The 24,224-nt window shown below is 42.4% G+C and overlaps 3 protein-coding genes across 10 annotated transcripts; 1 reads left to right on the top strand and 2 right to left on the bottom strand.

Moving 5' to 3' along the window:
• Positions 1-1,513: 1,513 nt before the first annotated feature.
• Positions 1,514-6,506, bottom strand: LOC121528227 (arf-GAP domain and FG repeat-containing protein 2-like). 7 transcript variants are annotated; one of them, XM_041815550.1, is made up of 6 exons: positions 6,382-6,506; positions 6,252-6,313; positions 6,073-6,171; positions 5,856-5,940; positions 5,068-5,714; positions 1,514-1,649 (listed from the first exon to the last, which is right to left on the bottom strand). In XM_041815550.1, the coding sequence occupies exons 1-5, from the start codon at positions 6,396-6,398 to the stop codon at positions 5,072-5,074; spliced, it is 906 nt and encodes a 301-aa protein (XP_041671484.1). In that variant the 5' UTR covers positions 6,399-6,506; the 3' UTR covers positions 1,514-1,649; positions 5,068-5,071. The 7 variants fall into 7 exon arrangements, with proteins under 7 accessions (XP_041671484.1, XP_041671479.1, XP_041671478.1 ...); XM_041815549.1 differs by lacking the exon at positions 1,514-1,649 and adding an exon at positions 4,929-4,992 and having other exon boundaries at positions 6,382-6,505; XM_041815545.1 differs by lacking the exon at positions 5,068-5,714 and having other exon boundaries at positions 1,514-2,351; positions 5,770-5,940; positions 6,255-6,313.
• On the bottom strand, positions 4,929-23,877 carry LOC121528229. Of its 2 annotated transcripts, none has more exons than XM_041815554.1 (4): positions 23,720-23,877; positions 23,588-23,649; positions 22,518-23,387; positions 4,929-5,067 (listed from the first exon to the last, which is right to left on the bottom strand). In XM_041815554.1, exons 1-3 carry the CDS (start codon positions 23,734-23,736, stop codon positions 22,522-22,524), a joined length of 945 nt encoding a protein of 314 aa, XP_041671488.1. In that variant the 5' UTR covers positions 23,737-23,877; the 3' UTR covers positions 4,929-5,067; positions 22,518-22,521. The 2 variants fall into 2 exon arrangements, with proteins under 2 accessions (XP_041671488.1, XP_041671487.1); XM_041815553.1 differs by lacking the exon at positions 4,929-5,067 and adding an exon at positions 22,383-22,444.
• LOC121528228 (protein transport protein SEC31-like) lies at positions 10,376-11,865 on the top strand. The gene is made up of 4 exons (XM_041815552.1): positions 10,376-10,532; positions 10,606-10,667; positions 10,858-11,730; positions 11,799-11,865. Exons 1-3 carry the CDS (start codon positions 10,510-10,512, stop codon positions 11,724-11,726), a joined length of 954 nt encoding a protein of 317 aa, XP_041671486.1. The 5' UTR covers positions 10,376-10,509; the 3' UTR covers positions 11,727-11,730; positions 11,799-11,865.
• Positions 23,878-24,224: the final 347 nt, after the last annotated feature.

Below are 24,224 nucleotides of genomic sequence, written 5' to 3' on the forward strand. Positions count from 1 at the left end.
TGATATAATATAATATAATATAATATAAAATGATATAATATAATATAATATAATATAATATAATATAATATAATATAATATGATAAAATATAAGAGCTTTTCTAAGATTTTGGAAAATTTTGGAAGTAAAGATACGGGCCTGTAATTGGTGAACTGGTGTTTGTCTCCTGCCTTGTACAAGGGGATAACTTTAGCAACCTCTATTTTACTTGGAAAAATGAAGGTCTTGAAAGACAAATTAAATAGATATGTTAGTGGATCAATGATGCCACCCATTACGGTTTCACCAGGGTCATATCAATATTGTTACAATCTTTAGATGTTTTATTTTTACGTTTTGTAATGATTTCTATTATTTCCCTTCTTTCTACGGCTCTTAAAAACATCGAGCTCCCATTTTCTTCTTCCTGAACCCACGTCCAACCTCCATCTCCCGTTTGTGATCATTATACAATAAGTATTATATGGTTATATGGCAAAAATGTGTTAAATTTTGTGGCAAAAAATGATTAAAACAGGTTAAAATTTGGCAAAGTTGGTGTAAAGGGGCAACAGAGGAATTAAAAAATATATTTTGTTTTCTTTAGGGAAACTGGAGACCCCCTCTCAGTGTCTCAAGACCCCCAAGGGGGTCCTGACCCCAAGGTTGAGAACCACTGCCATAGAGCATACACACTTTAAAATGAAGTATATACTGACTTCTATAGAGAATATAAAATAGGGTTATAACGTCTTCTTCTGCCTCTAATATCTACTTAACTGTACGTGTAACATCTAGGACCACCTATTTATGAATCATGATACTGTCTATAATTTGTGCATTCATTTCTTTAAAAATGCATTTATCATATGTTCATGGTCTCACACGAGTGCGTTTATCCCAGAAATCCCAGGTTCCCTCGTATACCTGTGAGGCGGTCTTGCCTCTGGCCGTATGACAGCAGCAGTCAAACAGCCAAAGAGGCGTCTACGTATATTATGTCAATGCTCTCAGGATGGAAGCCATTTCCTGAGAGGGGTGGAGTCAGGGGCGGAGTCAGACAGCTCATTAACATTTGAAGCCACAGCAGCAGCTGAGCAGGACTGAAACAGAGGGGTTTACAGACATGCAGGAATCACTACTGGAGTGATGTTAAAAACAAACTCCAGGCATGTTTTAGGAACCTCTGAGATCGATATAAACTTCTCTTAACGGGTCAAGTATGTGACCTTTAAGCAAAAAGACAAAGATATACAAATAAGGACACTTTCTTTTGAATCAATATGAACATGCTATGTGATAACTGTTGTTTTTAACTACAAAGTCATCCATCATGAAGTACTGACAGACATTTTTAACCTCACTGTTCCAGGCTACAGCACCAACATCCCTCAGACTTCTACTGTCCTGGACCATCATCCAGTAGCACAAACCCTGATAGTAATGGAGCATCCAGGGACTGAAGGAGAGCCATGAAGGTTAAATTAGAGAGTGGCCCGTAAACCTCAAACTGTAAAAAGGAGACAACCCAAGTATTTTAAAGTCAGTTTTTTTATTTGAACTTCCAGACAATCCACAAAGCCTCTCACCAACCAGCAGAGACAAAGGTAAGGTCAGCCATGATAAACCCCTGGTTTTTAATAAAGCTGTACCATTAGAGGGGTTTTACCTCCTCAGGGTTTCTTCCCTCCTTTGACTGGAGCCTTGGGTGCAGCTGCAGGCTGCTCTGGCCTCTGGACCACCTCGTAGTAGATCACCTGTGGTTCACCCTGCTCTGGGACGTAGCTCAGGTGAGCCACTGCTTCTCTGGCTCTCAGGTAGCCGTTTCTGGACTGGACGATGTAGGACGAAGACGGCACCAGGGACACCTCCTCGCTCTCGGCCTCCTGCTTCACCCCTTTAGCAGAGACGTCCTCAGAGCTCCAGACGCCGAGGACGGGGAAAGAACGAGACGGCATCCAGCCGCTGGGGCTGAAGGAGGACAATCCTGCAGGATGCTGGGGCCAGGACAGTGGGGTTTCATCTTCATGGAAACTGGAGCTGGGGGGAGCCACGAAGTAGTAAACAGGAAACTCCAGGCCGGACGATGCAGGAGCAGCCTGAACGGGCCGGTCCAAGCTGGAGGGTGCAGCCGAGTCTCCAGCAGAAACAATGGGGCTGTAGGGGTCAAGGTTCACACCCACGCTGGAGGTCAGAGAGGGCTGTGCAAAGCTGGGGATGTTGAATCTGTGGGCTGCAGGGTTCAGACCCACGCTGGCACCTCCAGTAGGCTGTGCAGAACTAGAGCTGATGGGTCTGTAGGCTCCCACACTGGAGCTCCCAGCTGCACCAACACCAGGATGGGACAACCTCACACCATGACCGGGGAAACCTGAACTCACAGGACGAGCCGCAGGACTTCTGAAGGGCCTTCTAGAGCTGGATGCGAAGCTCGGCTGGTAGCTGAGACTGGGAGCTCCAGAACTAGAGGGGGCCTGGTTTGCAGTGGGGGCCTGTTGTGGGGCTGCTGCAGGCTGCTGGATGGCAGAGGCTTCGTTCTGCAGCGCCGGCACAGGAGGACGAGAGAGGCCTGATCGAGGAGAGGCTCCACTGGAGCTCCAGGCAGAGTCTGGATCAGAGAAGGGTATCAGGATTAGATAAAACTGGATGCACTAAAAACATGATTTTACAGTCTCATTTAGACTTTTAGGGCCTTCAAATGCTACTACATTGAGGGCATTTCTATCACTTGCATGATTATTTCTACCGCTGAAACTTGCATCTTCTCATCCACAAATTGGACCACATTAACTGCGTTTCATTTGAGGATCTGAAAGTTAAACTCACCGTCTTTGCTTGCAGGAAAAGCAGCTGCAGCGCTGAGAAACAGCAGACAGATCCAGGAAACACTGAAGAAGGAGTACAGTTAGATCTTCCAAACAGAGAAACTGGTCAGAATAAAATGTGAGTGGAGAATGAGTCTCACCTGTGCAGCATGGTGACTCAGCTTCTCCTTCCTCTGCAGCTGCTGGATGATCAGAGACTGGAGCTCAGTGTGAAAAGCTGCTGCTCTCTCCTCTGCTCTTATTCTGCTGCTCCTAATCAGCTGATTACCCACACCTGGAGGACATCAGAGGTGGACACACCTGAGGACACACCTGAGGACACACCTGAGGACACATGTGGAGCAGACGAGTCAGATCAGCTCTGCTGACTGATGATGTCAGAGAGTGAGAAGTTGAAGGTTTAACAGCAGGAACATGCAGGAAATAAGAATAAAAACTTTGACTACGATGTAAAAACTTTTAATGGACTAAAAGGTTTGAGTTCCCAGATAAAATTTCATTCATAATATCAAAAAAGTTGGGGCACTGTCCAAAATGTAAATAAAAACAGGATGGAATGATTGTCAAATCTCATAAATCAATGTTTTATTCACTCTTTTTACCCATTTTTAACACATTTACCCCTTTTCACCAGTTTTCCTGAAGGTTTTTGAACCTTTAAAACCTATTTCTTCAACTTTAAACCTGGTTTGGGACTTGAAACCTCTTTTGATCATTTTTCCGGACTGCTTTTTACCACTTTAAATCAATTTATTACATTTTAAACCCAATTTTGTTGCTTTTAAACCACTTTTTACACTTCAAACCCATTTCACCATGTGCTCAGATGGTTTTTGACACTTTTAACTCATTTTTGACTTTTTAAACCCATTATTGCCATGTCTTAACCCCTTTTTTTCAGTTTTTCTTATGTCTTTGGACACTTTTGAAACCATTTCTGCTACTTTTAACCCATTTTTTCCACTTGAATCCCATTTTCACCATGTGATCTAATGGTTGTCGACACTTTTAACCAATTTTTAAATGCATATCTTCTACTTGAAACCTTTTCTCACCAGTTCTGTTGGTTCTTGAGACTTTGTACCCTTTTTTTTGCAACTATTAACCCAATTTTTATGTTTTTGACACCTTTGAAACCATCTCTGCCATTATTAACCCATTTTTGTCACTTGGAACCCTTTTCAGTTTTTCTGTTGGTTCCTGACACTTATCCTGTTTGGCAACTATTGACCTCTTGTTGCTAGTTTATGTTTTTGGACACCTTTAAAACCATTTCTGTCACTCTTAACCCATTTTCAACATGTGATCTGATGGTTTTTGACACCTTCAGTCACATTTTTAACCCACTTCTCACTTTAAACCCATATTTCTCCTATATATACACACACACACACACACACACACACACACACAGGTCCAAGTAGTCTTCATAAATGGACAACAGCACTTGCAGGACATTGAGCCTACTATGGTCCAAGAGTCCAGTCAGACACGGCTCAAGTGTTAAAGGGTTAACCCATCTGACTTTTTTTGGATGCCTTAAACCTCATCCCCCCCCAGTATAAACCACTTAATTCAGCCATTTTGAATTCTAACCCAGTTACCTATAAAAGCCCATTTTTACCAGTTTACTCTCAGGGATCCAGTTTGCCCAGATCATAACACCGAAGTCTGCCATTAATAGTTCAGTGTGCCCCGTCACATTTTCAAAGACTCTGCATTTTGCAAAAGCAGTTTTACTAAAACAAGTTGTTGCTTTGACAGAAGTGGGTTTTACTTATCACAGATCAACTTCATTGGACCACGATTTTCCCGACCTCCATGGACCCCAGAAAGATCTACCCCCTTGGTACCAGTATGGAGCCCTGTGAGACCCACCATGGTAGAGACTGAGGTTTTTACCGTCACCAAGGCTGACTGAAACTTTCAGGCAGTTAAGACCTAATCCACTCCAGAGTAGCTCGTCTAAGTCCAACCCAGTACTCCAGATAAGCGGTCTACAGGGATCTACAAGCACAAGAACCACTGAATCAAGAATAAATGATCCTCCAAAATTACTCATGAGCCATAAAGAAGCTAAGCTACTGAAGTATTGACCTGCAAAAAAAAGTCTTAAACTGAGGTAGCTTTTAAAATGTTTATTAGCATTTTTAACACCAGAGTGACGTTTGTCAGCAGTAGTTCAACCTGCAGAGACAAAGGTAAGGTCAGCCATGATAAACCCCTGGTTTTTAATAAAGTTGTACCATCAGAGGGGTTTACCTCCTCAGGGTTTCTTCCCTCCTTTGACTGGAGCCTTGGGTGCAGCTGCAGGCTGCTCTGGCCTCTGGACCACCTCGTAGTAGATCACCTGTGGTTCACCCTGCTCTGGGACGTAGCTCAGGTGAGCCACTGCTTCTCTGGCTCTCAGGTAGCCGTTTCTGGACTGGACGATGTAGGACGAAGACGGCACCAGGGACACCTCCTCGCTCTCGGCCTCCTGCTTCACCCCTTTAGCAGAGACGTCCTCAGAGCTCCAGACGCCGAGGACGGGGAAAGAACGAGACGGCATCCAGCCGCTGGGGCTGAAGGAGGACAATCCTGCAGGATGCTGGGGCCAGGACAGTGGGGTTTCATCTTCATGGAAACTGGAGCTGGGGGGAGCCACGAAGTAGTAAACAGGAAACTCCAGGCCGGACGATGCAGGAGCAGCCTGAACGGGCCGGTCCAAGCTGGAGGGTGCAGCCGAGTCTCCAGCAGAAACAATGGGGCTGTAGGGGTCAAGGTTCACACCCACGCTGGAGGTCAGAGAGGGCTGTGCAAAGCTGGGGATGTTGAATCTGTGGGCTGCAGGGTTCAGACCCACGCTGGCACCTCCAGTAGGCTGTGCAGAACTAGAGCTGATGGGTCTGTAGGCTCCCACACTTGAGCTCCCAGCTGCACCAACACCAGGATGGGACAACCTCACACCATGACCAGGGAAACCTGAACTCACAAGACGTCTGAGGGGCCCTCCAGAGCTAGATCCAGAACTGGGCTGGTAGCTGAGACTGGGAGCTCCAGAACCAGAAGGGGCCTGTTGTGGGGCTGCTGCAGGCTGCTGGACCGCAGAGAAACCAGAGCGAGGAGAGGCGCCACTGGAGCGCCAGGCAGAGTCTGGATCAGAATGAGGATCATGTTAGAGTTTAGACAAAAGTCCCTGTCCTAGATGCTTTTAGATGGCGTTGCATTTATCATCTTTGATCATTTTGCAAGTTGAAAATCCTGTATTTGAGTTTTAAAGCTCACCAGAGGCTGCAGGAGCATCATCACTGGCGAGCACAGGAGTGACGGGTGGAGCTCGAACAACAGGAAACCTGCTGTAATCAATGCTCCCACCAGGCTGATCTACAGATAAAAATAAAGTCAAAACATCTTCTAAAGTCGTGTTTGAGAAGATCCTTTAATCATTTAGGTTTGACACGTACCACCTTCAGTCAGAGGGAGAGCAGCTCCAGCACCAAAAACCAGGAAGCAGATCCAAGAAACACTGCAAAAGACAAAACTCTGTAAGAAACTGCAACAAACACAAGCAGACATGATCAAACTGGCACTGACCTGAGGAAACCCATCATGAAGCGTCAACAGAAGCCCACAGTCCAGCTCCAGCAGGGAAACTCTCTGATAGAAGCTGTAACAGAAGCTGTGTGCCGTACCTGAGCTGCATGCTGTCTTCTTATATCTGCTGCACATGCTCAGTGAGCTCATCAAGCTGGTTAACATCACCTGGAGCCAATCACAGCCGAGCTCCGAAGCTGCAGGTGAGAGGAAATGAGGCCTGCTGTCCTCTAGTAGAGGGGTCAGGTTTCCTCACATGCTGCATTCTCTCAAGCAGTGATACTCAACCTGTGGCTCTGGAGCCACGTGTGGCTCTTTAATGTCTTAAATTGGAATACTATTCCCCCAGAAAACATTAACAACAAAACTTTGACCTCAGAATTATCCATGCCAGTCACATGAACCATTTGATTCCCCACACTTACACAGTAGGCTTTAATGATATGTTCTGTCTGTAAATTTCCATTGCCCTCATTTATCAGGAACCATTCTCTGGGTTTATCAGGGTCCATTCTCTGGGTTTATCAGGAACTATTCTCTGGGTTTATCAGGAACCATTCTCTGGGTTTATCAGGAACTATTCTCTGGGTTTATCAGGGTCCATTCTCTGGGTTTATCAGGAACTATTCTCTGGGTTTATCAGGAACCATTCTCTGGGTTTATCAGGAACCATTCTCTGGGTTTATCAGGAACTATTCTCTGGGTTTATCAGGGTCCATTCTCTGGGTTTATCAGGAACCATTCTCTGGGTTTATCAGGAACTATTCTCTGGGTTTATCAGGGTCCATTCTCTGGGTTTATCAGGATCCATTCTCTGGGTTTATCAGGGTCCATTCTCTGGGTTTATCAGGGTCCATTCTCTGGGTTTATCAGGGTCCATTCTCTGGGTTTATCAGGAACTATTCTCTGGGTTTATCAGGAACCATTCTCTGGGTTTATCAGGAACTATTCTCTGGGTTTATCAGGGTCCATTCTCTGGGTTTATCAGGAACTATTCTCTGGGTTTATCAGGAACCATTCTCTGGGTTTATCAGGAACCATTCTCTGGGTTTATCAGGAACTATTCTCTGGGTTTATCAGGGTCCATTCTCTGGGTTTATCAGGAACCATTCTCTGGGTTTATCAGGAACTATTCTCTGGGTTTATCAGGGTCCATTCTCTGGGTTTATCAGGATCCATTCTCTGGGTTTATCAGGGTCCATTCTCTGGGTTTATCAGGAACTATTCTCTGGGTTTATCAGGAACTATTCTCTGGGTTTGTCAGGGTCCATTCTCTGGGTTTATCAGGAACCATTCTCTGGGTTTATCAGGGTCCATTCTCTGGGTTTATCAGGAACTATTCTCTGGGTTTATCAGGAACTATTCTCTGGGTTTGTCAGGGTCCATTCTCTGGGTTTATCAGGAACCATTCTCTGGGTTTATCAGGGTCCATTCTCTGGGTTTATCAGGAACTATTCTCTGGGTTTGTCAGGAACCATTCTCTGGGTTTATCAGGAACCATTCTCTGGGTTTATCAGGGTCCATTCTCTGGGTTTATCAGGAACCATTCTCTGGGTTTATCAGGGTCCATTCTCTGGGTTTATCAGGAACTATTCTCTGGGTTTGTCAGGAACCATTCTCTGGGTTTATCAGGAACCATTCTCTGGGTTTATCAGGGTCCATTCTCTGGGTTTATCAGGGTCCATTCTCTGGGTTTATCAGGGTCCATTCTCTGGGTTTATCAGGAACCATTCTCTGGGTTTATCAGGAACTATTCTCTGGGTTTATCAGGGTCCATTCTCTGGGTTTATCAGGAACTATTCTCTGGGTTTATCAGGGTCCATTCTCTGGGTTTATCAGGGTCCATTCTCTGGGTTTATCAGGAACCATTCTCTGGGTTTATCAGGGTCCATTCTCTGGGTTTATCAGGGTCCATTCTCTGGGTTTATCAGGAACCATTCTCTGGGTTTATCAGGGTCCATTCTCTGGGTTTATCAGGGTCCATTCTCTGGGTTTATCAGGAACCATTCTCTGGGTTTATCAGGAACTATTCTCTGGGTTTGTCAGGAACCATTCTCTGGGTTTATCAGGGTCCATTCTCTGGGTTTATCAGGGTCCATTCTCTGGTTTTGTCAGGAACCATTCTCTGGGTTTATCAGGAACCATTCTCTGGGTCTATCAGGAAACATTCTCTGGGTTTATCAGGAACTATTCTCTGGGTTTATCAGGAACCATTCTCTGGGTCTATCAGGAACCATTCTCTGGGTTTATCAGGAACTATTCTCTGGGTTTATCAGGGTCCATTCTCTGGGTTTATCAGGAACCATTATCTGGGTTTATCAGGAACTATTCTCTGGGTTTATCAGGGTCCATTCTCTGGGTTTATCAGGAACTATTCTCTGGGTTTATCAGGAACCATTCTCTGGGTTTATCAGGAACTATTCTCTGGGTTTATCAGGGTCCATTCTCTGGGTTTATCAGGAACTATTCTCTGGGTTTGTCAGGGTCCATTCTCTGGGTTTATCAGGAACTATTCTCTGGGTTTATCAGGAACCATTCTCTGGGTTTATCAGGAACCATTCTCTGGGTTTATCAGGGTCCATTCTCTGGGTTTATCAGGGTCCATTCTCTGGGTTTATCAGGGTCCATTCTCTGGGTTTATCAGGAACCATTCTCTGGGTTTATCAGGAACCATTCTCTGGGTTTATCAGGGTCCATTCTCTGGGTTTATCAGGGTCCATTCTCTGGGTTTATCAGGGTCCATTCTCTGGGTTTATCAGGGTCCATTCTCTGGGTTTATCAGGAACCATTCTCTGGGTTTATCAGGGTCCATTCTCTGGGTTTATCAGGATCCATTCTCTGGGTTTATCAGGGTCCATTCTCTGGGTTTATCAGGGTCCATTCTCTGGGTTTATCAGGGTCCATTCTCTGGGTTTATCAGGAACCATTCTCTGGGTTTATCAGGAACCATTCTCTGGGTTTATCAGGGTCCATTCTCTGGGTTTATCAGGGTCCATTCTCTGGGTTTATCAGGAACCATTCTCTGGGTTTATCAGGAACTATTCTCTGGGTTTGTCAGGGTCCATTCTCTGGGTTTATCAGGAACCATTCTCTGGGTTTATCAGGGTCCATTCTCTGGGTTTATCAGGAACTATTCTCTGGGTTTATCAGGAACCATTCTCTGGGTTTGTCAGGAACTATTCTCTGGGTTTATCAGGGTCCATTCTCTGGGTTTATCAGGGTCCATTCTCTGGGTTTATCAGGGTCCATTCTCTGGGTTTATCAGGGTCCATTCTCTGGGTTTATCAGGGTCCATTCTCTGGGTTTGTCAGGAACCATTCTCTGGGTTTGTCAGGAACTATTCTCTGGGTTTATCAGGGTCCATTCTCTGGGTTTATCAGGGTCCATTCTCTGGGTTTATCAGGGTCCATTCTCTGGGTTTATCAGGGTCCATTCTCTGGGTTTATCAGGGTCCATTCTCTGGGTTTGTCAGGAACCATTCTCTGGGTTTATCAGGGTCCATTCTCTGGGTTTATCAGGGTCCATTCTCTGGGTTTATCAGGGTCCATTCTCTGGGTTTATCAGGGTCCATTCTCTGGGTTTATCAGGGTCCATTCTCTGGGTTTATCAGGGTCCATTCTCTGGGTTTGTCAGGAACCATTCTCTGGGTTTATCAGGGTCCATTCTCTGGGTTTATCAGGGTCCATTCTCTGGGTTTATCAGGGTCCATTCTCTGGGTTTATCAGGGTCCATTCTCTGGGTTTATCAGGGTCCATTCTCTGGGTTTGTCAGGAACCATTCTCTGGGTTTATCAGGGGCCCTGCCTGATCACAGTCATACAGGTGAGAGGAAACAAGTTGATTTTGAAAATAAAATATTCTCTGTCCATTTTGGGCTAAATTCTCGCTCTTTCTAATGTCTAAATGAATAAATAACCAGTCAGCAGAGCTGATCTGACTCGTCCCCTCCACCTCTGTCCTCAGGTGTGTCCACAGACAGCTCTGATGTCCTCCAGGTGTGGGTAATGAACTGATTAGGAGCAGCAGAATAAGAGCAGAGAGCAGCAGCCCTTCAGACAGAGCTCCAGTCTCTGATCATCCAGTCGTCTGCAGAGGAAGGAGAAGAGTCACAGCTAACGGCCCAGTCAACATGCTGCACAGCCTCACTTTAAGGTACTTTAGTTTCTCACAAGCTGTTGATACTAGTGAATTTCACTGTTTTAGAGCTGACTGTTTTCTCTCTCAGGGTTTCCTGGATCTGTCTGCTGTTTCTCAACACTGCAGCTGCTTTTCCTGCAAGCAAAGAGGGTGAGCTTTCAAATTTTACTGAGATTCAGTCCAAATTAAAAAAAAAAAAATTAAGATGTTATTGTTGCCTTTAATCATGCAAAACCTGATAAAGCAGTGAGATGTATGTGTTACTTTAAAGCATCTAGGACAAAGACTTTCCAAGAAGGACTTTTGTCTAAACTCTAACATGACCCTCATTCTGATCCAGACTCTGCCTGGCGCTCCAGTGGCGCCTCTCCTCGCTCTGGTTTCTCTGCGGTCCAGCAGCCTGCAGCAGCCCCACAACAGGCCCCCTCTAGTTCTGGAGCTCCCAGTCTCAGCTACCAGCCCAGTTCTGGATCTAGCTCTGGAGGGCCCCTCAGACGTCTTGTGAGTTCAGGTTTCCCCGGTCATGGTGTGAGGTTGTCCCATCCTGGTGTTGGTGCAGCTGGGAGCTCCAGTGTGGGAGCCTACAGACCCATCAGCTCTAGTTCTGCACCGCCTACTGGAGGTGCCAGCGCGGGTCTGAACCCTGCAGCCCACAGATTCAACATCCCCAGCTTTGCACAGCCCTCTCTGACCTCCAGCGTGGGTGTGAACCTTGACCCCTACAGCCCCATTGTTTCTGCTGGAGACTCGGCTGCACCCTCCAGCTTGGACCGGCCCGTTCAGGCTGCTCCTGCATCGTCCGGCCTGGAGTTTCCTGTTTACTACTTCGTGGCTCCCCCCAGCTCCAGTTTCCATGAAGATGAAACCCCACTGTCCTGGCCCCAGCATCCTGCAGGATTGTCCTCCTTCAGCCCCAGCGGCTGGATGCCGTCTCGTTCTTTCCCCGTCCTCGGCGTCTGGAGCTCTGAGGACGTCTCTGCTAAAGGGGTGAAGCAGGAGGCCGAGAGCGAGGAGGTGTCCCTGGTGCCGTCTTCGTCCTACATCGTCCAGTCCAGAAACGGCTACCTGAGAGCCAGAGAAGCAGTGGCTCACCTGAGCTACGTCCCAGAGCAGGGTGAACCACAGGTGATCTACTACGAGGTGGTCCAGAGGCCAGAGCAGCCTGCAGCTGCACCCAAGGCTCCAGTCAAAGGAGGGAAGAAACCCTGAGGAGGTAAAACCTGAAGCTTTTGAAACACTTGGTTTGAATTTTGCTTTGACTAACTTTTCTTTGTTTTGCAGGCCTCTGCTTTGAATTTCAGCTTTCATGCAACTTCAGAACTCAATAAATTGTTACTAAAAAATGTCATGCATCGCTGTTAATCTTTCAGTGTCTTTTCTTTTTCACTAATCACCTGCAACTGGGAATCTATCATACTCGGGTCTGTTAAAGCTCTATTTTAACTCTTTACTTCAGCTTCAGTGCCTATTAAACTTCACTGTTAAGGTTTTTGCACACCAGTTGCAGTTTTTGGGAGCATGTAGTGAGTCAGTGCAAGTTTGCCTTGTCGGCATGCCCAGAAAAATCAAAATGCATGTGTACCACAGGTTATTCTTAGGGATGCACGATAGTATCAGCAGATAGCAAAATTTCTGCTCTTTTCTTTGTTCGCTCTCTCCTCCTCCATACTCTGTCATAGTGACACAGTTTAAACTTTAAAAAATTCAGTTTCATTTGAATGCTATCTTCTAACTTTTCCCATTTCTGCCCCTTTTCACTTTTTTTGTTTTTGTTTTTTCTGTGTTCACCCATTTAAGCTACCTTTTCCCATTCAATACAATTGTTTCCTCTTGTTTTGCCCATTTTAGTCACTTTGTTCCTGACACTTTTGGACCATTTTTGCTTTTTTTTTTTGGCCACTTTTGTCCAATTAAGCTACCTGTTGCCATTAAATACCACTTGTTTCCTACTTTTTTTGCCTTAAGTCATTTAATACTTTTTTTTTTCCTGGTTTTTGCCCATTTTAGCCACTTCTTGTTGCCACTTATCCCATTTTTGTCACTTTTCACAATTTTTTTTTATCCATGTCAGCCACCTGTTGCCATTGAATACCACTTGCTTCCTCTGTTTTTGCTCTTTTTTGCTACTATATCCTATTTATGCCACTTTTCACCCATTTCAGCTACCTTTTGCTACTACATACCACTTGTTTCTACGGTGGCATATTGCATCTACTTGAAAAAAGAAAAAAAAAATCCTGTTTTTTACGACAACTCTCATAAAAACAGGAAAATCAAACATTTAAAAAAATCCTTTTTATTTATGTAACAAAAACAGGATTTTTATTTTCAAGTGAATGCAATAGCCACCGTCTGTTTCCTATTTTTGCCACTCTTCACTGCTTTTTGCCCATTTAAGCCCCCCCACTCCCCTTTTTGCTGCTTTTTGACCATTTTTGCCACCTTTAACTTATTGTTATTGCTACTTTAAGCTATTTTTGCTACACTGCTTAGATTGTGGCTCTTGCAAAGGTATTTTTCAACAATATGGTTCAAGGTTAAGTAACACTGATGTGAACAATGTCTCCACCATCTTTAACACAATCTCACACACCTTTAGACTCAAGAGGCTACTCTGTCAATAAGGCAGTGCTCAGTTTTTTTTCTTTACTGAATTCTATATTTTGAGCAATGATTTCACATCCTTCACAACTCAGGTATTGCACTCTTCAGCTTTTATGCTATTTTCAGCTATTTTTCCACTAGTTTCCAGCTCTTTTCATGCTATTTTAAGCTATTTCTATGCTTTTTCAGCCATTGAATGTAATTTTTTGGCCATTTTTAGGCTATATTAGGCTATTTTCAGCTATTTTTTAAAATCTTTTTTAGCTATTGAATGTCATTTATGGCTACTTTTATGCCATTTTATGCTATTTCCAGCTATTTTGTACTTTTTGGCTATTTTCAGCAGTTTTCCCACAATTGAGCAATCAGCATCTCCACGAAATTTCAGCAGAAATTGCAATTTTAATCTAGTTGCATCCGATATTTTGGATATCAGCATATATTAACGATAAAATTTGACCATATAACCTAATTAGTGGAGTTTTAGGCAGGACCAACAGAAAATGGATGTTGAGACCTTTTTCTGTATTTACATTCTTTAAACTTAAGTGTTTTAAGAAAAAGTTTTTCATCCTCAAGCCCTAAATTATGTTCTAAGGACTAAAGTTTTGGTTATGTCAAACATATTTAAATATCAGTATCGGCTAAAATGAATCTGTAAATATTGGCAAAAATTAATATCATGCATCCCGAGTTATTTTCTGTAGTCTAAAACAAGATTTACACGTTTTCTAAATGCAACTCAAATTTACGAGCGTCCTTGAAAGCACCACCTGCAGAGAGAAACGTTAGCAGAGAGAAAGTTTACTGCAGGATGATTACAGAGCCTGGATTAGAGATAAAGGTGAGATAAAAACTGCAGTTAGACTTTGAAAACTGTTTTGATAAGTTCCCTATTGATTTAGAGATGATAGTCACTAAAGTGGAGCTGGCAGTGAAGCTCGTTTTCTTGTGGGAGAGTCATCGGCAGAAAATGGCGGGAGTTCATCTGGATTTCCTGGTGAGTTAGCTGCTTCAGCTAGCTTATGTGTACGTATGTTTCAAAGTAAAACATGTTATGCCGTTATTCATTTCGTTCAAAAGGGTAAAAAGTTAAAAACCAACTGGGAAATTGTGTATAAAATAAAGTGACTACATTTAAATAAAGTTTCGCCACTACTGTGTTTTTGTGTAACTGCCGCCTAGCGGCTAAGTGCTTAGCGCGTTGCTATGCTACTATTCTTCCTGGTGGTTAGAGCTGATAGAGGTGCAGTAAGGACGTGTAAACCAGGTTAAAATGTAAATCTGTTATATTTGAGTGACTTGTGGGAAAAACTAAGACACTCTCTCATATCTAAGAAAAGTGAAGCCCCCCCAAAGACCCAGTTAGGAAAAGTAAACATCAGTTTTAACTGTTTTCACTGACAAAATCCCGACATAAGAGGCCTACAGACACTGTTCTTAACAAAAGATCTGAGAAGTAGCCATTATTACTACAGCATTTTAGAAATACACTCAACAAAATAATAATAATAATAAAGAAGAAAAATGTTAACTTTAGTAATTTTTTTTTTACTTAAACAGTCTTAAATTTCCTGAACCTAAAATGTGTACTTCTAATGTTATAAAGTTGAAAATCCACTGTATTTTAATGTTTGGTGTATTATACATTTTTGCCTTTACACGGTTAAATTTAGGATTTTTAAACTTTTTAAAAATCTAGTTTCTACTGTTAAAGTTTAAGAGTTTATAAACTTGAATTTACACCTTATAAACTCAGAAATTCTGAGGTTGTTTCCTTGTAAATATCTGACTTTATAATCCTAAGATTTTATTTTTTACCCCCAAATTTGCACTTTTTACAGATCCTCTTGATTTTTTTTTTTTAATCTGTAGGGTCGACCCTGATATGACTCCATACATTAGGTTTCTAATCACTACTTTTCATTACTTTGTTGCACTATTTTTTGTCATCGGTAACCATTTGTTGATAATTTTGCCCCTTTCTCTCGTCTGTTACCGATTTTGGCCACATTTAACCTCTTTTCACCACTTTTTCTGCCAATTTCTGTCTCTTAATGCCACTCCACAACCCATTTTACCACCTATCACCAGTTTTTTCTACTCTCTAACCCACTGATCGTCAACTGGTGGCCCCAAAGCTTCCTGTCCGGCCTCCTGAAAGATCATTGAATTCAGAAAAGGAGGAAAAGAAGATGTTGGGCTTTTAAGAGTATCTCTTAGCTTTAAATGTCTGCAGCTGTTAAATCCACCCCACAAAAAATTTAATATTGTAGTGTAGAATGACTTAACATTTGATCTGTTTTACATTAATTTACTGTCATAATTAGTAAGTTTTTAAAAAAGGGTTAAGGTTGGCAGAAGTGCTGCAAAAATAACCAGATAAAGTGGTGAAAAGGGTTAGGTCAGGGGTCATCAAGTACATCCCCACAAGGGCCAGATTTAGTCCGGACAGAGACTCTGGGGGCCGACTTTCACATAATCAAAAATTACATACATATTTTGTTCTGATTGAAATATTATTGTAGTAGTATTTGTATTTTCTTTCAAAATGCAGGACATTTTTAGTCATTACCAGTGAGATCCATCCCTATTATCTATAATTCAGCAGGCCTGACTACAGGACTGCCTGGGCCCCTGAAAATCCCAGAGAATGTGATTTAGAACCAGCATTAACCCATTTTTGACATTTTTAACCCCTTTATGATTCTTTTTGCCTCTTTAACTTAATTTATGCAAGATTTTAACCCCTTTTTAACCACTTTTCCTGCTTGTGTTATCCCTTTTGTGCAACTCCTTTATCCATTTTTGCCATTCTCTTCTATTTTTGCCACTTTTTAACCACTTTTCATTGCATTTTTTCTTTAACAATTTTTTGCAACTTTTGAACCAATTTTTGCCATTCTTTAACCCATTTCAACCACTCTTCCCACGTGTTTTATCCCCTTTATGCCACTCTTTTATGTATTTTTGCCACTTTTTAACTCTTTTCTTTACTTTGTTGCACTTTTTTGTTATTTGTTACCAATTCTTGATATTTTTTGCCCCTTTTGTCCTCTTTTACAATTTTTCGTCATGTGTTAACCCCTTTTTATTACTTTTTTAAACAATTTTTTTGTCATTTGTAACCATTTCTTGATACTTTTTGCCCCTTTTATCCTCTATTACCAATTTTGGCCACATTTTCACCTCTTTTCACAACTTTTTCTGCCAATTTTTTGTCCCTTTATGCCACTCCACAACCCATTTTTGCCACTCTCTAACCCTTTTCACCACTTTATCTGGTCATTTTTGCAGCACTTCTGCCAACCTTTACCCTTTTTCTTTTTTACTAATAATGACAGTAAATTTCTGTAAAAACAGATCAAATGTTAAATCATTCTAAAACTATTCAAGTATTTGTTGTTTGTGGCATGGATTTAACAGCTGCAGACATTTAAAGCAGAAGGATACTCTTAAAACCTTCTTTTCCTCCTTTTCTGAATTTAATGATCTCTCGGGGGTCGGACAGGAAGCGTTGGTGGGCTTGATATGGCCCCTGGGCTGGCAGTTGATGATCAGTGGGTTAGAGAGTAGCAAAAATTGGTGATAGGTGGCAGAATGGGTTGTGTAGTGGCACAAGGGGACAGAAATTGGCAGAAAAGTGGTTAAAAGTGGCTAAAATTGGTAACAGATGAGAAGAAGGGGCAAAAAATATCAAGAAATGGTCACAAATGACAAAAAATAGTGCAAGAAAGTAATGAAAAGGAGTTAAAAAGTGGTAAAAATAGAAGAAAAGTGGCAAAAATTGATAAGAGTGGCACAAAGGGGATTAAACACATGGGAAAAGTGATTGAAATGGGTTAAAAAATGGCAAAAATTGGTTTAAACTTGCAAAAATTGTTGAAAAAAAAAGCAATGAATAGAGGTTAAAAAGTGGCAAAAATAGAAGAAAATGGCAAAAATGGATAACAGCGACACAAAGGGGATAACACAAGCAGGGAAGTGGTTCAAAAGGGGTTAAAATCTTGCAGAAATTCAGTTAGAGAGGCAAAAAATATCAAAAAGGGGTTAAAAGTGTCAAAAATGGGTTAATGCTGGTGCTAAATCACATTCTCTGGGGTTTTCAGCCAGTCCTGTAGTCAGGCCTGCTGAATTATAGATAATAGGGATAGATCTCACTGGTAATTAGGGCTGCAACTGATGATTATTTTTTATGTCGACTAATCTATCAATAAATTTTCAGATGAGTTTTTACCGGCCGGTATTTGATTTTACCGATATCAAAGACAATAATACGATTAGTCGACACTTGAATTTCGATGTCGACTCATTTTTATAGTCGACACAAACGATTATGGGGACTAATCCATGCAGCCCTACTGGTAATGGCTAAAAATGTCCTGCATTTTGAAAGAAAATACAAATACTACTACAATAATATTTCAATCAGACCAAAATATTTCCGTCATTTTTGATTATGTGAAAGTCGGCCCCCAGAGTTTCTGCCGGGACTAAATCTGGCCCTTGTGCAGATGTACTTGATGACCTTTGAGCTAGAGTAAAATATACGGACTTTTGAACTGTGGGATAATTGCTCTGCACTCTTGTGTGTAGGCTGTTTTGTTAGAGGAACGATTCAGCCACCGTCTGGGTCCATGTGGCGAGGAGGTGCTGTGGTTTCCTCTGGATGCTGATCTTTGGATGCTGTGCCGTTCCAAGGGGTGGTAGGATGCACATCACATGGAAACTTACTGAGGAACTCCCAATTTTATTTGCACTTTAATTTTTCTGAGATCTCAGTAGATGTTTTGTTTTTTGGCTAAAAAGCTATAACAAAGACTGAAACACATTTTGAGGAACAAAGAGTATAAATATTCTACCAACTTTAAGGGTAACTAATAGGGTTAAAGGACAATTTTCTGTGTACTTACAAAACAACTGGAAACCATTTTTGAAGGACAATTATCAAAGCGTGAGACATTTAAAGAGGTCAAATTTCATTTAAAAAAAGGGGGTTATTTATTGTATAAGTGATCAACCTTACTGGTTGTTTATTTTGTTTTTTTCTGAGTATACATTTAGGTTTTTACTTAGGAAGGGACAGTTCCTTAATTAAGAACACAACTGTTATTCTTAAACAAATTCTGCTTTACAAATGTTGTTCTGTAACTACAAACGTCAGTGTCTTGTGTGTTTTGTGTGGACTGGGGGTCCTTACAGAGCTGGTTATTACCAATCTCCTTAACAATCGAGTGCATTAGAAACTCTGAAAGCAGACAAATTCTTTTACTTCCGTGGTAGAGGTGAACTTAGAGAACCTCAGATACTAAAACCTATGACCTTTGATCCAGAATCACTTACCTTACTAAGTTTAATCCCCTCCCCCTGTATTGAGGAGTTAAACATGTTCCTAAAAAGTTGGAGCAGAGGGGTACAAAATAATCCAGCTGTGCATGGCCCAAGTTGTATTAATCTTATAACGTAGTGTTGGAAAAAGATGTGCAGCCCAACACTCTCTAAATGTGCTATGAGCATCAGTGTTCGCTCAAAGTAATTATTAGTTTCACTCCAACAGTTATTGGTTGCATTGCTTGTCATGCAGTGGTTGGATGCAGTGCTAAACCTCACATCTCTTTTTCTGAAGTCAGCATCTCTACATGCATGAAAACCGTTCCAGTGTCTGAGTTCCAACACATGCAAACCTCGTTCTCCTCAATGAGATACTGATGAGGTGATCACCTGAACCAGATCAAAAACACTCCTGTGGTCATCACTATCCTGTAACACACAGGTGTCAAACTCGAGGCCCGGGGGCCAAATCTGGCCCGCAAGATCATATTTGTTTTCTACCTGGCCCACCAGTATGAGGTCTGTAGATTTCCTCCAGTATAACAATGTAAACTTAACCTTGATGATTTAAAATTTGCTTTTTAAGCCATAAAAATCTGAAAAAGTAAAGAGTAAGAAAGATTTCATAAAAAGTCAAAAATGTGGGTAAAGAAATAAATTTGTGTTTTTATTTCATATTTTCAATTTTGCATCTAAAGATAACAACTCAAACTTATGATTTTGACTTTTCTACCTTTTCTACTCATAACCTGGACTTTGTATGTCACATTTTTATCTTTTAGATTCAGTTTTCAAATTTAAAGTCATATTTTGACCTTTTTAACTCCTTACTTTTTAATCCCATATTGACTTTTAAAAACATGATTTCAATTTTTTTCTCATTTTTTGGCCTTTTAAATGACTTATTTTAACTTTTTATATCATGTTTTGACCTTTCACATTCTCAATTTTGAAATGAAGTCATATTTTAAACCTTATAAGTCATCATTTTGAATTCTAGCTCATATTTTGACATTTTCAACTCCTAATTTTTGACCTTTTACACTCTCAATTTTGACCTATCAGACTCACAATTTAGAATTTCATTTTTTATTTTTAAAGACATATTTTGACCTTTAAACTTATGATTTTAGGTTTCTTCTCGTATATTTGCTCTTTCAAACATTATTTTTTAATATCTATTCTATACTATTAATATCTATATTCTATTTTTTCCCACTTAAATGGGAAAGCAGCAAAGAGTAGCAAAAATTTGGGAAAAAATTGGCAAAAGGCAGCTTAAATGGGTGATAAGTGGCAAAAATTGCAATAAAACAGAATAAAAGAGTCAAAAACTGGGGAAAAGGAGCAAAACCTGGGTAATAGTGGCAAAAAGAAGTGGCTAAGTGGGCTTAAAGCAGTAAAAAATGATTAAAAGAGGCTAAAAATTGCAAACTTGGGGAAATGGAAATATACAGACAAAAAAATCTTGGACCAGGAGGGGAGCAGTAGACGGGGGTGAGTGCTGATGCTGATCCAACACGAGTGGTTCATTATCATCTTTAAATGGGAGGGCTCAGCCTTTTCTGTGGACTGGCTCCTCTGCAAAGCTGAGTCCAGATTTCATGTCTGTCCTCTTATGAAGCCTCGGGTTGATACGCTCGTTCCTGGTCAGAGAACGAGCTGACCAATCAGCGTCATAGCTGAGACGACTGCCGACGACATCTGGTGAAGAGATGATGGTGGATACAGCCACAGACAGAAGCTTCAACAACCCCAGCCTTTATTTGAGGGACGATTCAGCTTCAAACGGAGCGAGGAGAGAGACGGTCAGCTGGAACCACTCAGAGAAAACACAGCGAGCTCTGATTTCATTTACAGCAGTGCTGGGTCGCTCTCTCCTCAGAAGTGATTATGCCTATGGCAGACACTCGAGCGAGCGAGCGTTCAGGAGGATGAAGTTCGTCACTGGTTTTCCTGCCCACTAAAAAAACTCCACATGGTTAAGAGTAACCAAGAAGGCAGAAAAGGAGCTCAATCAGACAGTTTCTACCAAAGAAGATGCTCGTTTATGTCCTTTAGACCAGTGATTCTCAAACTTTTCAGCCCGCGACCACCAAAATAAAGATGCCAGGGACCGGGAACCCCTACTGACGAACACAGCCATGACCAATTAAGAACAGTCATGTGGAGACAAGGCCGTCCATAAGGAGGGATAAATGGGAGAGCTTTCTAGGGCCCAGCTGAACTGGGGGCCCATGGAGGTCAGCAAAACCATGGTATATTATAAAGTTAAGCTGTGATAACCATATTTTATACTTAACCTGAATAACAACAACTCTTACCATATAAACAAATATCTTTTCTATTCATTTGTTTAATGAATAGCCTTCTTAAAATGTAAATCCATTTTGTTAAAAACAGAATTAAATGGGTTAAAAAAATGGCAAACATGGCAGAAAACGTGGTGAAATATGATTTCGAAAGTAGCAGAAATGGGTCATAAATGGCAAAAAATAGATAAAAGTGGCAAGAAATATGCAAAAAAAATGGTTAAAATGGCACAAATGGTTGTAAATAATAATATCTTGAATTTATATAGCGCCTTTCAAGAAACTCCAAGGACGCTTTACAGGAACACAGACATGGACAAACTATGTGAGGGTAGGATGAGTAGGATGAGTGTAAGGGGCAAACTAAGTGGACATAGGTGGGCATTTGGTGAAAATGGATGAAAAATTGATATAAATTGGTAAAAAAAAGAAAAAGGGGGGGTTAACTAAGACAGAAAAATAGGCAGAAATTGGAGAAACTGGCAAAAATTGTCATTAAATGGTGAAATGTGGGTAAAATGTGAAAAAATGGGCATAAAAATCGATGAATAGAGGTGATACTGGGTCAACAGAGGCAACGGTAGGTGGAAAGTGGCAAGAATTGGTTAAGAATTGGAAAAAAGGCAGAAAAAAGTGATGGAAAGGTTTTAAATTGGACTAAAATGGGTTCAAGTGGCAAAAATGTTTTAAAACTGGCAGGAAAAGTAAGGAAAACAGGTTTAATTTAAAAAGTATTTTGTTTTTTTTGTCTTGTGACCCCCAAGGGGGTCCCAACCCCAATGCTGAGAACCACTGCTTTAGAGTTGGTGGGCTGGCATCATACCAGCAGCAGTGAACGCAGTTTCAACATCCAGAAGAACGCCAGGAAGCATCCTACACCACATAGGACAGGGACAACCTCACAACTAAGACTTCTACAGTTCCTAAAAAAGTGATTTTCTTTGATCTCAATGATGCGGTCAACTATTTTGGCACGAGGGACTTCTGCAGAACTGTTTAAGTGGAAAACCTACGACAATATCAATACCAAGAATAGAGATGTATTCAGCCAAAGCTGGGGGTTAGACAAGGCTGCAGCTTCAGCCCAACCCATCAATGAACCGGCTAAGACCCTGCAGCTCCTGGTATCCTCCTGTAGACGCTGAAGAGCTCCTCTCAAACTACACAAGGACTAAAACAGCACCTGGGTCTTTAAACTTTCTCCAACACAGGGCTACGACAGTCAATCTAACCCAGCGTTACTCAACCCTGCTCAACCAAAGAGCCACATTGAAAAAGACTCTAAATGGTCAAAAGTGGCAAAAACTGAGTTGAAGTGGCAATGAAAATTAGTGAGGTGACAAAAGCAGCAAAAAAAAAAAGGGGCAAAATAGAAATACAATGGAGAAAACTGGGTGAAGTGTGGCAAAAGTGGGTGCAAAGTCAAAAAAAAAAATTTGAGTTACATGTGGTTTTAAGGTTCGAAGAATCAACATCCCACTAAAAAACTACTTCAGTCCTGTTTTAGGGTCTAATCCTTCTGTGAAGAGCTTCTGGTTTACTTTAGAGTCAGGCTACACTGATGCAGGTGGTTCAGGCTACAGCAACAGGATCTTACAAGAGAAGACTGCGAACAGGGTCAGATTTTAAGAACTTTTATTGACATTCAAGTGGAATGAAGGCAGGACTCAAAGCTGATCCCTGCAAAACAGAAGTAGATGTTAGCTACAGAAAAAAAAAAATCATTAAGTGTTTTAAAAGCCTGAAGTTTTACCTCCTCAGGGTTTCTTCCCTCCTTTGACTGGAGCCTTGGGTGCAGCTGCAGGCTGCTCTGGCCTCTGGACCACCTCGTAGTAGATCACCTGTGGTTCACCCTGCTCTGGGACGTAGCTCAGGTGAGCCACTGCTTCTCTGGCTCTCAGGTAGCCGTTTCTGGACTGGACGATGTAGGACGAAGACGGCACCAGGGACACCTCCTCGCTCTCGGCCTCCTGCTTCACCCCTTTAGCAGAGACGTCCTCAGAGCTCCAGACGCCGAGGACGGGGAAAGAACGAGACGGCATCCAGCCGCTGGGGCTGAAGGAGAATCCTGCAGGATGCTGGGGCCAGGACAGTGGGGTTTCATCTTCATGGAAACTGGAGCTGGGGGGAGCCACGAAGTAGTAAACAGGAAACTCCAGGCCGGACGATGCAGGAGCAGCCTGAACGGGCCGGTCCAAGCTGGAGGGTGCAGCCGAGTCTCCAGCAGAAACAATGGGGCTGTAGGGGTCAAGGTTCACACCCACGCTGGAGGTCAGAGAGGGCTGTGCAAAGCTGGGGATGTTGAATCTGTGGGCTGCAGGGTTCAGACCCACGCTGGCACCTCCAGTAGGCTGTGCAGAACTAGAGCTGATGGGTCTGTAGGCTCCCACACTGGAGCTCCCAGCTGCACCAACACCAGGATGGGACAACCTCACACCATGACCGGGGAAACCTGAACTCACAGGACGTCTGAGGGGCCCTCCAGAGCTGGATCCAGAACTGGGCTGGTATCTGAGACTGGGAGCTCCAGAACTAGAGGGGGCCTGTTGTGGGGCTGCTGCAGGCTGCTGGACCGCAGAGAAACCAGAGCGAGGAGAGGCTCCACTGGAGCGCCAGGCAGAGTCTGGATCAGAATGAGGATCATGTTAGACTAAAACCTCAGCAGCCATTACAAGTCACTGTTAGTGTCCCCTAGAAAGCATTGCATTCAGCATCTTTAGACTAGAAATTAGATTTTCTAAGTACTTGTCAAGGTTGAGACTAGATAAACCCAGGACATGTTGTTGAACTTTGAATCTTGATATTCTAAATTAGAACACGTACCACCTTCAGTCAGAGGGAGAGCAGCTCCAGCACCAAAAACCAGGAAGCAGATCCAAGAAACACTGCAAAAGACAAAAAACCCTGTAAGAGACTGCCACAAACATAAGCAGATATGATCAAACTGGCACTGACCTGAGGAAACCCATCATGAAGAGTCAACAGAAGCCCACAGTCCAGCTCCAGCAGGGAAACTCGTTGATAGAAGCTGTAACAGAAGCTGTGTGCCGTACCTGAGCTGCATGCTGTCTTCTTATATCTGCTGCACATGCTCAGTGAGCTCGTCAAGCTGGTTAACATCACCTGGAGCCAATCACAATCACAGCTGAGCTCTGAAGCTGCAGGTGAGAGGAAACGAGGCCTGCTGTCCTCTAGTAGAGGGGTCAGGTTTCCTCACATGCTGCATTCTCTCAAGCAGTGATACTCAACCTGTGGTTCTGGAGCCACATGTGGCTCTTCTGTGATGATTTGTGGCTCTTTAACACAGTGTTACTCACAAGGTGATGAACCAAAGAGCCAAATTGTTGAAAAATACCTTAGAGCCACAATCTAAATGGTGAAAAGAGGCAAAAACAGCTTGAAGTAGCAATAAAAATAAGTCACAGAGCAGCAAAAATGAGTGAAAATAGAGGGAAAAGTG

The sequence above is a fragment of the Cheilinus undulatus genome, linkage group 20 (genome assembly GCF_018320785.1).
Source record: "Cheilinus undulatus linkage group 20, ASM1832078v1, whole genome shotgun sequence".
Classification (NCBI taxonomy): Eukaryota; Metazoa; Chordata; class Actinopteri; order Labriformes; family Labridae; genus Cheilinus; species Cheilinus undulatus.

Coding starts and splice junctions, on each gene's coding strand:
- LOC121528227 (XM_041815544.1), bottom strand. Junction 6,172..6,251: donor TCTCCCTCTGACTGAAGGTG/GTACGTGTCAAA, acceptor TTTTATCTGTAG/ATCAGCCTGGTGGGAGCATT. Junction 5,941..6,072: donor TGATGCTCCTGCAGCCTCTG/GTGAGCTTTAAA, acceptor ATTCTGATCCAG/ACTCTGCCTGGCGCTCCAGT.
- LOC121528228 (XM_041815552.1), top strand. CDS start 10,510: ATGCTGCACAGCCTCACTTTAAG. Junction 10,533..10,605: donor CTGCACAGCCTCACTTTAAG/GTACTTTAGTTT, acceptor TTTCTCTCTCAG/GGTTTCCTGGATCTGTCTGC. Junction 10,668..10,857: donor TTTTCCTGCAAGCAAAGAGG/GTGAGCTTTCAA, acceptor ATTCTGATCCAG/ACTCTGCCTGGCGCTCCAGT.
- LOC121528229 (XM_041815554.1), bottom strand. Junction 23,388..23,587: donor TCTCCCTCTGACTGAAGGTG/GTACGTGTTCTA, acceptor ATTCTGATCCAG/ACTCTGCCTGGCGCTCCAGT.